The 16,912-nt window shown below is 39.6% G+C and overlaps 1 protein-coding gene across 3 annotated transcripts in view; it reads right to left on the reverse strand.

Annotated features, from left to right (window-relative positions):
* Positions 1–193: 193 nt before the first annotated feature.
* The window catches only part of NUP153 (nucleoporin 153), a 62,418-nt gene continuing 45,699 nt past the window's right edge, over positions 194–16,912 (reverse strand). For all 3 annotated transcript variants that reach the window (XM_070456182.1, XM_070456181.1, XM_020893677.2), the window contains 6 exons: positions 15,246–15,443; positions 12,713–13,603; positions 10,031–10,387; positions 9,122–9,394; positions 1,900–2,071; positions 194–1,581 (listed from right to left, as the gene is read on the reverse strand). In XM_070456182.1, coding sequence (XP_070312283.1) covers positions 1,497–1,581; positions 1,900–2,071; positions 9,122–9,394; positions 10,031–10,387; positions 12,713–13,603; positions 15,246–15,443 — 1,976 coding nt within the window. In that variant the 3' untranslated portion in view covers positions 194–1,496. The remainder of the gene's footprint in view (positions 1,582–1,899; positions 2,072–9,121; positions 9,395–10,030; positions 10,388–12,712; positions 13,604–15,245; positions 15,444–16,912) is intronic.

Here is a 16,912-nt window from a genome sequence, read left to right on the forward strand (position 1 = left end):
GCTCTTTTATGGGCAAGAACAAAGAAATCTACTTCTTTAAAAAAAAAAAAAGATTCCATAAAACAACCCAAAAGAAATTGCACAGAAGGACTATTGAAGTTTTTGTGGGCTACTTTGGGTACGTATCTCAAAAAATTCAATCAATAAACATTGTCTAGTCACCTATGAAGGAAGATACAAATACAAACAGAAATGGTTGTTTGCATTTATTTTCTACTTTAAAAAGGTATGGCAATTTATATGCAAAGTAGGCGTGATTCCTAGCACCAGACAAAAATGCAGCGAGCGTACCTTCAGACATTTCCCTTTCACTTAGGAGCTGTCCAAATCACTTAAATGTATTCTTTGGAATTTCTCTTCTAACTGACCACTGTTAACTTCTATAAAAAGATTCCCTTCCACTAACACTTTTACCTTCACTATAATGTAACACTAGAACAAAAAATATTTCATAATTTTTTATTGATGGCATTTATCCCATGGTTTAACATGTTAATTATACTGTAATAAACATGGCTTTAATATTAAACTTTTCCTTATTATCCAAAGTCACCACAGTCCATTTCAGTAAATATAAAAATATATGCTTAATACTTTGTACAATACTGGTTTTTGGTCCAAACAAAAACTGGATCAGAAAAGCCAATAAACTCACTTTAAGAATCCCCAATTTTTTTTTTTTTTTAAAGATTTCCAAATGGATTTAGGCAACTTTGAATAATGGGATTTACATAATAAAATCTGAGACGAGACTAAACAAACAACAAAAAAAAATTTCTAACACAAAATTAAAATTTCAAGTTCACAGATTTATGTTATGCCAAAAAAGTACAGAAACAAGATTGTATTTACACAAGTTTCATAATAAAATAATGAAAAAGGCAAGACAGGTGATAGTCAGAAGAATGACAATATAGAAATAGCATATAATTATTAAATGGAGAACGAACTAGATCTAACAAGTCCTTAGCATGGACCATTCTTTAATCAGGCTTCCTCTATCAGAAAATTTTAGTGCACGATACACCCAACTCACTCACTTCACACATACACCAGCACAAACTCAGCATAGAAATCATTCATTTCAACATCCTCTAATCTATACAGAATTCCTCAGATATAATTACAATTGCAATGCGTTCCATAAACGCATATCAACGTGCACGGTGGTGCAGACGAAGAGGTTCTATACAAAGCCATTCTCCGAGCAGGCTCGATTCCTGGGTTCTGCCAGCCTAGGCCAAATCAATGAATAATTTGCTGGATCATAAAATAATTTTGCTGAATAATCAGTCACCAGTCTAGCTATTATTTTTTTAAAAAGGGGGGTGGGAGAGGAGAAGTTGGGCTTCTATAAAGAAAAAAGGAGGAAAATTCCCAAATTAGAGAAGTCCTTGGGCAGATGTGACTTCAGAGAACCCAGTATTCTAGGACAACCCAGTATCTGAAAGCAGCGCACCAGCGGTTACAACAGTGTGTGTAACACAACATGACCTTTATTTCTTGCGTCTAACAGCAGTCTTTATCTTTCGACCAGGAACTGAAGTTCCAGAAGAAGGGAACATGTTTTTCCCATTAGACCTGTGAAAAATAAAAACTCTGTAACGTGACATGATGCTCACATAAAAATCTCACAATCTAACACTGTGTGACTGGTGATGGGGGGGTGGGGAGACAGTGTTAAAGGAAGCACACTCTGTTACACCCCACACCTACACACACAGGCGCGCACGCACACACACCCCACCCCATGCTCTCCTTCTCGGGTTATGATCCTCCAAGATGGTAATATGGTAAATTGATGGAGAACATACTTGATTTTACCTCAACTATGCTGCACCTTGGTGATTCTACACACACACACACACACGCACACATCTCAACAAAGAGTTCTCTTACCCCACAGTAAACGCCGCTGAAGACTGGCTAAAGTGAAAACCCCCTGAGCCAGAGGGCTGGGCTGAGGCCGCGGGTGTGCTGGGACTCGCACCAAATGTGAACACTCCCAATGGATTGTTGTTGGTGAAGTTGAAATTTGTAGTAGTGCTGCTGCCAAATTGGAAACCGGAACCTGGAATAGTTGAAGCAGAAAAACATCATTAAGGTAAAAATGACGGTTTTTCTAGTAATGACTCTGACTTTTACATAGAAAAACATGTGAAGGGTTAAGTTCTCATATGGTCACTTAAAGAAAATTAAGTAGCTTCTCTATTGACAAAATATATACCTGACACCCTCCAACAGGTGACCCAACTCACTCATGACCAAGGGGAAAAAGCGCCAAGTGGACTTTTGACTGAGACTCTGGAATCAACATATTGAGCTCTATCTACCTTTTTCAAAAATTATGTTAATAAAAATAAATGGAAAAAAAAAAAAGTCGGCTCAAAAAAAAAAATTATGTTAAAATCACAGTAAGGGGAATTTTACAGAGATAGGGAGAGAAAGAGACGACAGAACAAAATTTAGAAGCTCGAAGCATGATTGGAGCCAAACACTAATCTAGTAGCAAGAGGAAACACAGAAGTCGTTCCATGTATGCTAACCATACCCACAAAGTTTAGGTTCCAGGTACTTCTGGAAGTGAGAATGATGACTGACTAGGGAAAAACAAAAAAGGAAGGATGGCAGAGTATCTGTTTAAGAAGCAGATACCCAGATCAATCCCTCCCCAACAAACAGGATGAGAACTCTCCTCCCCTAGCTAGTACAGAATTCTAGTCTCTGGAGAGGCCTCTGGACCGGGGCACATCACGCACAGAGACAAGGATACCTACGGAAAATAGGACTAGGAGTAGGCTGAGTACAATGAATGCTGAGAACTGCGGCCTTCCGCCCTGACTCAGCTCCCCAAACATGGGCAATCAGGAGTGTTTATGCCCTTCAGACAGGAGACTTGAGGAATCTTCTCTGGGGAACGGGACAGTCTAAAAGGAGAAACCTAAAGATACAAACATTCAGCTCTTGGCAAGAGGACAAGCCAGGAAGATAAACCTATGATGATATTCAAATTAAACCCTCTGCCCAATGGGCAAAGAACCTGAACAGACATTTCTCCAAAGACAACATATGGGTACATATAAAAAAGATGCTCGACCTCACTAATCATCAGGGGGAATGCAAACCAAAACCACTAGGAGATATCATCTCTCAGAATGGCTATAGATAAGAAACAGCAACTGTTGGCAAGGATGTGGAGATAAGTGAACCCTTGTGAACCATTGGTGGAAATGTAAATTGCCGCAGCCACTAAGGAAAATAGTATGGAAGCTTCTCGAAAAGTTAAAGAGAGAGCTACCATATGATCTAGCAATCCCATTCTAGGTATTTACCCCAAACACTTGAAACCAGGATCTCAAAAAGATATCTGGACTCTTATTCACTGCAGCATTATTCACAATAACCTAAGTAGAAACAACCCAAGTATCCCCAGACAGATGCACAGATAAAGGAAATGACGTGTCCACATAAAATGGAATATTAACCTTGCAACTTGAAAAACACATTTACACATCTGGAGGACATAAGTGAAACAATGCATGAGTTCACTTCTATGAGGAATCTGAAATAACTAAATTCACACAAGCTGAAAGAAAGGGGCAGGGAGAGGTGGGGGTGGGAGAAACGAGGAGGTGCTGCTCAGAGCAGGTGTGAAGTGTCAGTTATGCAAGATGCTCAGATTCTAGAACTCTGTCTCCGACGCTGTGCCTACAGTTAACAACACTGCATCGTGCCTTTGTTGATGAGTAGATACAATTCATGTTAAACATTCTTACTACAATTAAAAAAAAACAGAACCCAAACACTATGAGTAAGAGGCAAGAAGCACCAGACATCTGAGGAAAGTATTTCATAAGAAACACTAAGACTGAAGCAGTAATAAAGAAAAGCAATTTGGAGAAAACTAAGCAAAAGCTATCAGACGGAAAAACAAAACAAAAACCTCATTGTTAATATCCTCAAGAAATCCACAGATAACACTTCTAAAACAAAAGCAGAAGGATATAAAAAAGAACATCCACAGAACAATTTCCACTAAAAAAATAAGCAATACATGCAGAAGTAAAATCTCAACGGGTGTGTTTCAAGATAAAATTGAGGAAATCTTCCCAGGAAATACAACAAAAAGTGGGAGGAAAAGGGAAAAAACAGAAGATAAAAAAGAATGAGGCATAAAATCTCCAAAGAAATAATTCAAGAACATTCCCATGAAAGAAGCTTGTAATAAATAGGACACACTGCCTTCCTAACATCATCATCCAAGGATAAAAATGGATCCAGACCAAGGAACATCCTCATAGGCAGAAAACTGGAGGCAAAAAAATACTCTGATATCCAGAAAGAAAAACATATCAAAAGCAAAAATAAAGAGACTTCAAGAACAACTCTGGGAGCTAGAACATCCACAATGGGAAAATGCCCTCAAATCATTAAAAAAAAAAAATGTAATTTCCATTCTAAGTATATATTCAACCAAAATCTTCCCCAACATGAGGGCAGAATAAAGATCTTTCCAGAAATATAAGGTCTCAAACTATTCTTCCTTGTGTCCTTAAGAAATCATGGGAAGATGTATTCTCCCAAAACAAGGGCGTAAGGAAGAAAAAGATATGACACTCAGGAAACATTCCTTTAAGAGGAAGCTAAAGGGACTCTCCATTAGAATGGTTAAAAAGAGACCCCCCCCCAAGGGGACTTCCCTGGTGGTCCAGTAGTTAAGAATCCACTTGCCAATTCAGGGGAGGCAGATTTGGGAAGGAAGACCCCACTATGCCATGGGGCCCCTAAGCCCACACACCACAACTAGGAAGAAGTCCATGCACAGGAAGAAGAGATCGCTTGTGCCACAGCGAAGATCCTGATGCAGCCAAATAAATAGATAAAATTTAAGAAAAGAGAGAGGCCCTCAAGACCACAGTTAGGCAGAGCTAGAATGTCTGCTGGAAGGAGTAGGTTAAAAGATATATGAAGACTAGCATCACCTTGACACCAAAATCAGACAAAGGTATCACAGGAGAAGAGAATTACAAGCCAGTATCAATGATGAACATCAATGCAAAAATCCTCAACAAAGTACTAGCAAACTGAATCCAACAATACATTAAAAGAAGTACATACCATGATACCCAGAGATGCAATAATTGTTCAATATCCACAAATCAATGTGACAGACATCAACAGACTGAAGAATAAAATAATATGATCTCAATAGAAAAATTTTTGACAAAATTCAACATCCATTTATGTTAAAAACGCTCCAGAAAGTGGGAATAGATGGAACATACCTTAACATAATAAAGGCCATTTTGACAAGCTCATTGTGAACATATTAAACAGAAAGCATTTCCTCTAAGATCAGGAACAGGACAAAGATGCCCCCTCTCACTTTCATTCAACATAGTTTTAGAAGTCAATCAGAGAAAAAAAGGAAATAAAAGGAATCCAGATTATAAAGGAAGAAGGGAAACTGTCACTGTTTGCAGATGACATACTATACAGAGAAAACCCTAAAGACACCACCAGAAAACTACTAGAGCTCATCAATGAATTAAGTAAAGTTGCAGAATCAAAATTAACATACAGAAATCTGCTGCATTTCTATACACTAGTAATGAACTATCAGAAAGAGAAATTAAGGAAACAATCCCATTCACCATCACATCAAAAAGAGTAAAATACCTAAGAATAAACCTACCTACGGAGGTAGAAGAAGCCACAGGGCTTCCCTGGTGGCTCAGCTGGTGAAGAATCCACCTGCGATGCAGGAGACCTGGGTTCAATCCCCTGGGTTGGGAAAACCCCCTGGAGAAGGGAAAGGCTACCCACACTCCAGTATTCTTGCCTGGAGAATTCCATGGACTGTTAAGTCCATGGGATCGCAAAGAGTTGGACACAACTGAGCAACTTCAGAAGGAGGAGGAGGCAAAACATCTGTACTCACAAAACCATAAGATACTGATGAAAGAAACCGCAGACAACACAGAGGGCAGGATATACTAAGTTTGTGGACCGGAAGAACTAATATTGTTGAAAGGGCCACACTACACAGAGCAATCTACAGAGTCAGTGCAACCCCTATCAAAATACCCATACCCATAACATCATTCACAGAACTAATATTTTTAAGATTTTTAAAAATATTTTTCTATCACATCTGTTACAATATTGCTGCTTCTTTTTTCTTAATCCTTTGTTTACTGGCTGCAAGGCATATGGGATTTAAGCTCCCCAACCAGGGATGGAACCCACACTCCCTGCACTGCAAAGTGAAGTCTTAACCACTGGACTGCCAGGGAAGTCCCTAATAATTTTTACATTTGTATGGAAACACAAAAAACCCACAGAGCCAAACCCCCTTGAGAAAAGACGACAGCTGGAAGAGCCAGGCTCCCTGGCTTCAGACGACGCTGCAAAGCTTCAGGAATAAAAACAACACGGCGCAGGCACAGGAGACAGACACACACATCAAGGGAGCACCACAGAGCGCCCCAGAATAAACCCCCACACTAAGGGTCATTAGTACGTGACAAACGAGGCAAGGATGTATAATGGAGAAAAGACAGTCACTCCAGTAACTGGAGCTGGGAAAACTAGATAGCTACTTGTAGAAAAGTGAAATCAGAATGTTTTCTCACACTATATACAAAAACATAAAGACCTAAATGTAAGACCAGAAACCATAAAACTCCTTGAAGAAAACAAAGACAGAAAACTCTGACAGAAATTGTAGCAATATTTTGGATCAGTCTCCTAAAGCAAAAACAAAACAAATGGAACCTAATTAGACTGCAAAGCTTTTGCACAGCAAAGGAAACTATCAAAATGGGAGAAAATATTTGCTAATAATATGATAAATTAAGGGGTTATATCCAAAACATATGAACAGCTCACATAACTCAACATCAATAAAACAAACCACCCAATAAAAACTGAGCAGAAGACTTGAATAAACATTTTTTCTGGAGAAGATATCCAGATGGTCAACAGGAACATGAAAAGATGCTGAACACCAGAAGAATGCAAACTAAAACCACAATGAGGTGTCACCTTACACCTGCAAGAATAGCTATCATCAAAAAGAACACAAATAACAAAAGTTGGCAAGGATGAAGAGAAGAGAGAACCCTCATGCACTGTCAGTGGGAATGTAAACTGGTGCAGCCACTAATTATTGCAAAACAGTAAGGCAGTTTTTCTCAAAAAACTAAAAATAGAGCTAGCGTATGACCCAGCAATTTTACTCCCGGGTACATATCTGGAAAAAACCCCAAGACATTAATTCCAAACAATACATGCTTAACAATCAACGTTTATAGCAAGATAAGGAAACAACTCAAGTGTCCATCAACAAGTGAATGAATAAAGAAGATGTAGTGTGTATGTGCTTTTTCGTGGCTGAGTAGTATCCCACCGTACACACAAAAAGAATGAAATTTTGCTATTCACAACAACATGTACAGGCTTGAAAGGAGTATGCAGAGTGAAATAAGTCAGAGAAAGACAAATACTGTATGATATCATTTATCTGAGGAATCCAAACAATGTAACAAACCAGTGAATAAAACAAAAAGGCAACGTGCTCACAGACACACGAAGGACTTCTGGTCGTTAGTGGTGAGAAGAAAGGGGTAAAGAGGCACAAACTATTCTGTATAAAGTAAGCTACAAGGATATATTATACAACATGGGGAACGTGGCCAATATTTTACAATAACTATAAATGGAGTATACCCTTTAAAAATTGTGGATCACTATGTTGTACAATTACATAACACTGCTCATCGAGATCAATAAAAAAGTAAGAATAAAAGCCAATACAAAAACTTTAAAAAATTATGCAGTAAAATTTCAGATACTGAGAAATAGCCAAAGTATTTGAAAAAAACTGAAAATAGTTATGTACAAATGGGAGAAGAAAATATTACCCATGAGAAGAAATCCCTGATGCTAGGAAAAACAAAATGTTGTATAGGAAAGTAAATCACAGTACATCATACAACGTTTGCATATTTAGCATCATGATCTAACCACACAGGATCACTCTATTAGGCCTGAAGGCATTGTTAGCTGTGTGAAAAAAAGCCAAACTCTTCAATTTTGTATTGGAGGGGGTTGGGAATCATTAAATCCTGATTAAAATGATTATCATGTGTCATACAACAGAAGAAATTTTGCTACATGTACTAGCTAACAAAACACTAACATTCAAAACAAAGAATTTCTACAAATCAATAGCAAAACAAAACCACCAATTAGTATAAGGGCCCAAAAAAATTACAAAAAGAATTCACAAAAAATGCAATCAAGTAGGATCCAAATATGAGGATCTTCATTTAATGCTGGAAGGAGGTGAAGTGGCACAATCCATCAGAGTGTGTATAATCTTTTGATGTACTAAGGCGCATGCCTTTCAACGTGCAACCCCCTTTCCAGGTATAGACCCTAAGAAAACAGGTATGTGTGTCCCAGGGCACATAGAGGACTGTGCAGAGCTGCGTGTCCTGATAGCTAAGAACAACTCAAACTTTCATCAACAGGATACAGATAAACTGGTACACTCATACAGTGATTTACTCTACAGGGATGAAAATGAACAAATTACTGCCTTAAAAATGCTTAACTAGGGACGTCCCTGGTGGTCCAGTGGTTAAGAATCCACCTGCCAATGCCGGGGACACAATGCCTGGTCCAGGAAGATCCTCTGTGCCGTGGAGCAACTAAGCCTGCACTCTAGAGCCTGGGCCCCACAGCACGAGAAGCGGCTGCAGCGGGAAGGCCGTGCACCGCAGAGCAGCCTCTGTTCACGGCACCCTGAGAAAGCCCGGGCGCCGCAACGAAGACGCAGCACAGCACACATACATGGATGAATACAGAAATACATGAGGAAAGAATTTTTAAAAAAACTGCACCTTTGTTTAAAAAAAGAGAAGTGCTTAACTATGTTGCAAGAGTTGGGAATGCTGTTTATAGGTAACTCTAAACATACACATCTCTATTCTGCCAAGTACAAGAGACCAAAGAAAAGAGACATGCATGGTTTCAAAATTCAAAGAAAAAAAAATTATACTGAAGACATCCAAAACTCAAGTAGGGATACAAACTACCATTACTACATACTTACTGGAATTAGGAGCTGTTCCAGAGCCAAATGCAGACTGACTAGGCTGCTGTCCAAACACAGGAGGCTGTCCACTGCTTGACACTGTCCCAAAAGTAGGTGGTGCAGGCTGAGAACCAGCAGAAAATAATGCCCCTGAAGATGATATAGATCCAAAGCCTGGGGGGTGAGGCTGGCTGGCACCTTGACTTTGTCCAAATGTTGGGGTCTGGTTAGCACCAAATGCTGGACTGGCAGATGGTGCTGAAGGTCCAGCGCCAAACACAAAGGAGGATCCTAGAGACCCAGAGAAACACTTAAATCACCACAGACGGCTAAACAGGAAATAATCCTCAAGAAATGTCTGTAAGCTGAAATGCACATATCAAGATTCTTTGCAGACTTTTACCTTGCTGAACAGATCTTATCAGGACAAGTTTTGAATTACAGATGAAGAAATACAATGCTTGCTACCATTATTTAGTAAAATCATACAGAATCCATAAACAAAAACTTCAATTAACAAAGACTCCTATCTTGCAGCCAAAAATATTTAGGTCTTTAAATATCTAAGACGACTGATCTCCTATCAGAAAAGCAACATACTGCAGATACTATTATGTGGTCATGTATCCACTGCATAAAGAGGACTAATGTCTAATAAAATAATCTTCAGTGTCTGGCTATTTACAACACTAAAAAAACACTTGAACAAACTAAAGATTACACTCCTAATGAGATTAGAAAACTGCTTCCAAGAGTTAATTACATTAAACTCAAAATGTACATCATTCCACATTGAATTATTACAACATCCCAGCTAGAGATGACCTAAATGCAGCCATGCTTTCTTGTGATATTATATGCTGAGTTCATCTACATATAATGAAAGCCAATCCAACTGCAACATGTTTTTGTCTTTTTAAAACGCACCTGCAGAGCTAGATGTGGTTGTAGCTCCAAAGTTGAAGCCAGAGGGTGCGGTACTATTACTGCTGGCTCCTGGACCAAAGACAAACGGGGCGACAGCTGAACCCGTGCTTGACGTGGCTGCTGGCTTGCTCTCTTGAGAGAAGAGCAAAGACTGAGATGTACTGGACTCGGCAGCGCTTCCAAACGCAGAGCTGCTCGCGGGGCTGCTGGCCTGTCCAAACACAAAGGCAGCCACAGGCGCGCTGGAGGAGGAGGAGGGACTGCCGAATAAGCCGCCACCAGCGGAAGCGGCCGGCGCACTTGCACTAGAGGAGCTGCTGCTCAAGAAACTAAAAGCTGGCTTGGCCGCACCTTGATCTGTAAGATGGAAATTAAGAAACAAATTCTTCAAGAACAAGTAATACCAGAAGGCATTTTTTCCTACCCCAAAATCTAAGAGTCCACTAGAAAATAGAATCATTAAGATTTTAATATCAATTAGTTCATCGAATGGAATTTTTTTAAGTTTTGATTTAGTCAAACACATAAAAATATTCATATACATATAATACATATGTGTATTTAAAAAATATACATTATTTTAAAATATTCCTTAAATCCAAATCTCACTGGACACCAGGTCTGGACAGCAAATTCAGATTAGCGGGAGATAGTTACCCTTTCCTAAATTTGATTTTGCAGATTACGTTAGCAGGACTGTAACTTCAGTCTCTCTGAACAAATGCCAATTCTTCGTGATCTCTGCTGACTAGTGCAATCTCTGCTCACTAATCTGTAACTCTACAACATACTCAACCTCCAAACCTCTACAGCTACTGCTGCTAGACTGTTTCAAATACTGAAGCCTTACCGTATCGCTGGATATTAGGAGGGCAAACCTGACAGTATGTCGGCCTTTCTCTCCACCATTTCTTGTAAGTTTTCCCTTCCATATGAATTTTTAGAATTATTTTCACTTGTTAAGTTCACAAAAATTCCTCTAAGAACTGAAATTCTACCGGGGGTGAGGTGGAGAGGAAAGGATATTCGCTCAGGAACAAGCATAAAACACCTCTTTTATGTTCTCTTAGTCATCATGTTGCAGGTTCTGCTGATATTATAAAACACGAGTTGGAACTGTTAGAAAATATAAATGGGATATGCTACCAAACTATTCACTTTTGATTTGGAGGAAAGCTATTGATTTTTAATATGGTGACCCTGAATCCAGCTATCTTTAGTAGAAGACTTTTTTAAAAACTTGTTCCAATAATATCTCAATTCCAGCACTATAAACTAGACAGGGCTGGTCACACTGCAGTATGGGCACCAGTATAATTGACAGTAAATGTAATGATAGGTCACTTTAAAGTTGCTTAATAGGATGTTTAAAATGTATATTTCAATAGAAATAGTATAGTGATACTAGGATTAAATTTGATTAGACCCTATCTCATTTTTATTCCTTCTAAATAATAATGGATAATTTAGTTTTTGCTTTCTTTGAAGGGTGTTTTTCAATTTAAGTAAAATTTTATAGATAAAAACTGCTCGTACCTAGGTGCTGAATTCCATACAAATATATTCAGGTTAGTTTTTCATTTTCTTGTGTTTCCAATTTATTATTCAAAAGTGTTCATAGGTATTCGACTTTTGATTCTTTGCTTGTCTGAAAAACATCTGTGTGTTGCTCCTACAGTCTGACAGCATTTGACTGGTTAACAGAATTCTCAACTCAAGACCATTTCTTCACTGTGAGGTCAGCGCTCTACTGTTTTTAGCATTCCACGTTACAAATGAGAAGTCTGATGCTAATCTGATAATCTATTTGTGGCAAACTCTTTTCTCTGAAAGCATTCAGGATTTTGGCTCTGGTGTCCTAAAATTTCACTGGTCCTTTGCAGTGAACATGTCATTTTTAAGACCAGTGTCTTTCTTTACATGTGGGAGATTTTCTCCTGTCGCTTCTTTGATATTTCCTTCATACTGTCCTCATCTTCTAAGCACTCCAATTCCAATGGAACTTGTGGATATGGCTTAGAACTCTGTTCTTTTACACTGTGTTCTGGGAAATTCCAGTTCACTAATCCGATTATCAGCTGTTTTTCTTTCTTTTCTTTCTGCTACTCAGTCCACGGAGTGATTTTATTTCACCAATTATGGGTTTTTTTTTTTTTTAATTTTTAAAAAATGCTATTTCATTTTTTTCTTTGTGATTTTAGTTTTCATATCCACCTCTATTTCTCAGGGATTTATTTTATTTGTTGCCTATGTTCCTTGAACACCAGCTGAAGACTGGCTATTGCTATTTGTATATGAAGGCCTGAACATAAAGATTTTATTAGAAAGTATTTCCTGAACTTAAGGAAAAAAAATGCTTATCTTCCTGAATAGTGTGTGTCAATTCTGATTTTAAAAGCTCAAACAGAAGGGAAAAAGTCACAGACAAATGTGCAAATATTGTGAGCTTTCCATCAGAGCTACATTTCTCAAACTCAGACCTGCAGATAACTTCGTCAGAATCACGAGGGTGGAGGAGGGGATGGCGGGGGTGGTATGGAGCAGTTAAAACTGAAAGTTCTCTACTCCTCCCAGAGTTCTGTGACTGGTACTCTCTCAACTATGTCCAGTGTAAACCATCCCTTGACTTGCTGCATTTGTTGACACCTTGTAAAAAAAAATAAATAAAAATTTAATGCTTACCAGCTGCAGTACTGGTTTGAGCGCCAAAAGCAAAAGTGGGCTTTGCTGGCTGCTCGGATCCCTTTTCAGCCGGTTTCACTGCGCTGAAACTAAAGGTCGACTTGGAAGAGCCCTCGTCTTTGGCTTGCTCTGAATTCCCAAAGGAGAACACCGGGGGGCACTTCGGCTCTTCACTGTCAGCTTTCTTCCCAAACACGAGAGACGTGGAAGTGACAGGCTCTTGCTGTTTCTCTTCTGTCCTTCCCAAAACAAACGAGGCTGCTGGCAGAGGGGCAGGGGCCACGCTGCCGAACGCGAGCCCTCCTTTGGTGGCAGGCGTTTCTTCCTTTTTCGCTTCTGAAGTCTGACACGTGAAAGGAGCCACAGAGACACTCTTAGTGTCTGTGGTTCCAAAACTGAAGCCACTCTTGCTCTCAGAGGTCACCGCAGTGTCAGCAGCAGCAGCAGCAGCGGGGGGAGGGTTAATGACACCTGAACCAAAGCTAAAGCCTGTTGATGAAGATTTAGGCAGTTCTTCTTTCTTTTCTTGCTGCCCGAGACTAGACACCCCAAACTGAAATGGTGCTAAAGGAGCTGGATTGCTTAAACAAGAAGAAAGTCCAAACTTAAAATTATTGTCATTTTTACTGTCTTTTTTGACTTCTTCAGGTTTAGAATCAGATGAAACTCCAAATTTAAAATCTCCTGTGGGTTTAGAAAATTTGAAGCCTTCACTCAAGGGGTTTGCAGACCCCGAATCTGATGACACGCCAATTTTGAAGCCTCCTTGATCTCCAAATTTAAACTTCCCAGCGCTGGCTAATGTTTGAGAGGGCCCAGAAGAGGGTGATGGGATGCCAAACTTGAAGGATGAGGTTGGTGCGTTAGAAGATGAGGAAGATGTGCCGAAGCCTTCAAAAACAAAGATACCACACAGACACTGGATTAATATTGCTAAATGCCATTCAGTCAAACAAAATGTCAACCTTGAAAAGGAGGAGGAGACAGGAACAGCTCAGACCAGGCCTACTTCGAAGAGCATTAGTTTAACAATGACAGTGAACACGGACCAAGCTGCCCCTCCTTCAGCATAAGAAGTACATCTCAATCCTCACAGCCACATTTCATCTATCAGACTGACAGAGATCAAACAAGTTTGATACATCAGTACTGGTGATCAGACTAGGAGTAACAGACAGTCTTGATATGTCAGGCAGACATGTCAATCAGCAAAAAGTCGGTGGGAGGCAACTTGTCAACATTTATCCTAAATTACAAACACAGGTACCTTTGACCCAGCAAGTCTGCAGCTGAGTATATTCGAATGATAAACTCACAGTATGTAAAATGCCATACGCCACCCAGGCAGCCGTAAATGAAGAACTGATACACTTCTGAGCTAATCTGTGGTAACAGCAAGGGTGCAGAAAGGCGATGGTGCCCACAACCTTTCCTAACAAGGCAGAGAGAAGTCAGAGTGCAGAGAAGAGAAGCACATCTGCCTGTGATGTGCATAAAGAAATGCGAGAGAGAGACAAGAAACTAAGCACAGATGACCACTGCCGCTGGTGGGGCAGGAAGGATGGAAAACGAGCCAATGAGGGCAAGAGACAGACCTTTCACTGTGAGTCCTGTCATAACCTGCTTCTTCAATCTTGTGACTAAATGTGTGATTTACTTAAGAATTCAAGTATTTCGCATGAAAGAACCAGAACTGTATGAGTGGAAGCAGTATTTTAAAAGATAAAAATACTATGACAAGATCAAAGTCTTGGTTTCAGAATGCTTTTCCGTAGCAGAATAAACTAGAAATTAGCTCCTGACTGACTGGCTCCACACAGAGATCAATGAATGGACCAAGGTATTTATGCACTGTTCACACTTACCCACATCTAAACTAACAAGTGACAGCCAAACACTTGTAAAAGCACTTGTCTTCAGATTTCCTTCCCTTTAATGGTTTACCCACCCAACTTTCTTTCCCTAAGAAACTTACTTGAAAAATTACATCAGCATCTCAAGAGCAAATGGCTACTATCAACGTGGGCTTGAAAATGCCTTCTGTGACGTCAAACAGAAAGCAAAAAAAACAAAGGGGTCAAAGACAATAATTAACTATCACCTCTGCCTCAAAGGAGTTGAGGCACAAAGGCACTTCTGCCTCAGAAAGAAGGTTTAAGGTATGGTGATTACTACCGGTGGGGAAAATAAGAAAGAGACCATGAGGCAACAGCTACAGAATGAGTTTTAGTGATCTCCTAAAATCCAAGTGCAGTGTTCTTCAAACCAGCTGTAACCCTTAGTCAATGTCATTACTGCACTGGGCTGCAACAAGCATTTTCCTTCCCAAAGAAAAACTAGTAAAAGAGCAAATGTATATCCTCACTCCTGACCACCAAATAATTCCACTACACAGTAATTCAGAGATAGATTATGTGCTACAAGTCCAGGATAACACCTCATTTTATAAGAATTTTCAAGAAAGAACCATTTTAAAAACAAAGCTGTGTGCAAACATTTCACTTTATAAGGAGGCACTTTACCAACACCTCACCTGTAAACTCGGGATTTGTGTGTGACTTTACACTTTCACATGCAATACATTTGGTAGAATCTGCTTTATTCTCCACGAGGCACACTTCACAGTTCCAGCTTCCCTCGGGTTTCTTGAACTTGTCCAATCCTAGGCAGCCTCCAGAGGACAGGGAGACTGGGGGGGCCGTGCTGCTGCTTGAAACAGGTACTGAACTTCCTAAAAAACAAATCAAAAATACAAAATTCTGATTTACATCATGTCACGATCTCCATGACACCACTAAGTCCAAATGAACAATTTTTATCAGTGTTTCCTATTAAGATAAAGAAAATGCCAGAAATCTAAACATCACATTGTTAAAAACGGTCCAGACATCTCAGATTTCTTTTAGTCTTATAAATGAGCAACTCACACTCACCTTGCTCACTGATGAGTGTCCTCTTAACCCCAAGGTTCAATAGCCTTTTTTTTTTTTTCAAATGATGCTCTCAGATCAGAGCATAAAAGACTAAATTCTTCTTAATAATGTTTGTCAAATTTTGTTAAGCATCACAGATTATAAAACATAAGTTATAAATTGTAGGCAACAGCCTAACACATAAAATACACAGCCATGGCCATATTAATTTCAAGATTCCAAAGCACAGATCTCTGACTTTGAAATGACCATTTCTGCACAGAAGTGTTCTATTATCCACTTTGTAATTCAAGTTGACATGACCTACTATGTTCAATGCATTTCTGTTAAAGCGTAGCCATTTAACAGACATTGATTAAAGCACTGTAATGGTCTTAGGTTCTGGGAATATCAAGATGAATAAAGTGTCGATTCTAAAGGTGCTTCTGGTCTAAAAAGGGGAAAGTAAAACAAACATAATTGCATAGTACCACCATTGCCAAGATGGAGTGACAATGATCTAAAGAAGCGCACAGAGAAGACATTACTACGAGACAGGAGGAGGATTCACAGAGGTCATATTTACACTTTGAAGCAGAATTAGCAATTTCGTGGGGAGAGGCGGCAGCATGGGGGGATGGCTCAGTAAGGCACAGCTGTGTGAAGAAATGCAGGGCTGCAAGTAAAGCCGTTCACTCTGGTACCCGCTTCTCTCAGCGTCCTCCAGCTGTTTTCACTTCTCCAGTTACCTGCTCTGTGGTTTACCAGTATGTTCTCTTCCACTTTGCCAATAAAATCCTGCCATCTTCGGTCTACTGCCCTCTCACAAGCTCTCAGCTACCCTGATAATTTTAATCACCTACAAAATCTTTCCCATTCGCACCCAAGACCCACACTTCCGGCGTCAGTTCTGTACTCTCTCTTTGATGGTAGTTCCACTACGCACCTGGCTGGCCTGGTGAGATGACAACTCTTCCCTGATGTATCTCTGCAATCTGTTTCATTCTCTTCCTCTGACCCTTCTACTGCTCTTCTAGTGGACAGCCTTAGTGAGATTTCTGGTTTGGTTCCCTGGAAACCCATCCTCCTAAGAAGCAACCAGTATCACGCGGTTCTTGTTTGGTTCTTGTCTTTCCTCTCTGGTTACTCCTTTAAAAGATTAAGTATTTCAAAGTTCTATTCCTGCTACTCTCTTAAACTAAACAGAGTTCAGTTTTAGGCTATCCTCTGTGTTTGCTCCATTCACTCACCTTACATCAGCTCTATTCTCATCACTTATTTGAAAATT

This window comes from Odocoileus virginianus, chromosome 27, assembly GCF_023699985.2.
Source record: "Odocoileus virginianus isolate 20LAN1187 ecotype Illinois chromosome 27, Ovbor_1.2, whole genome shotgun sequence".
In the NCBI taxonomy this organism is placed as follows: domain Eukaryota; kingdom Metazoa; phylum Chordata; class Mammalia; order Artiodactyla; family Cervidae; genus Odocoileus; species Odocoileus virginianus.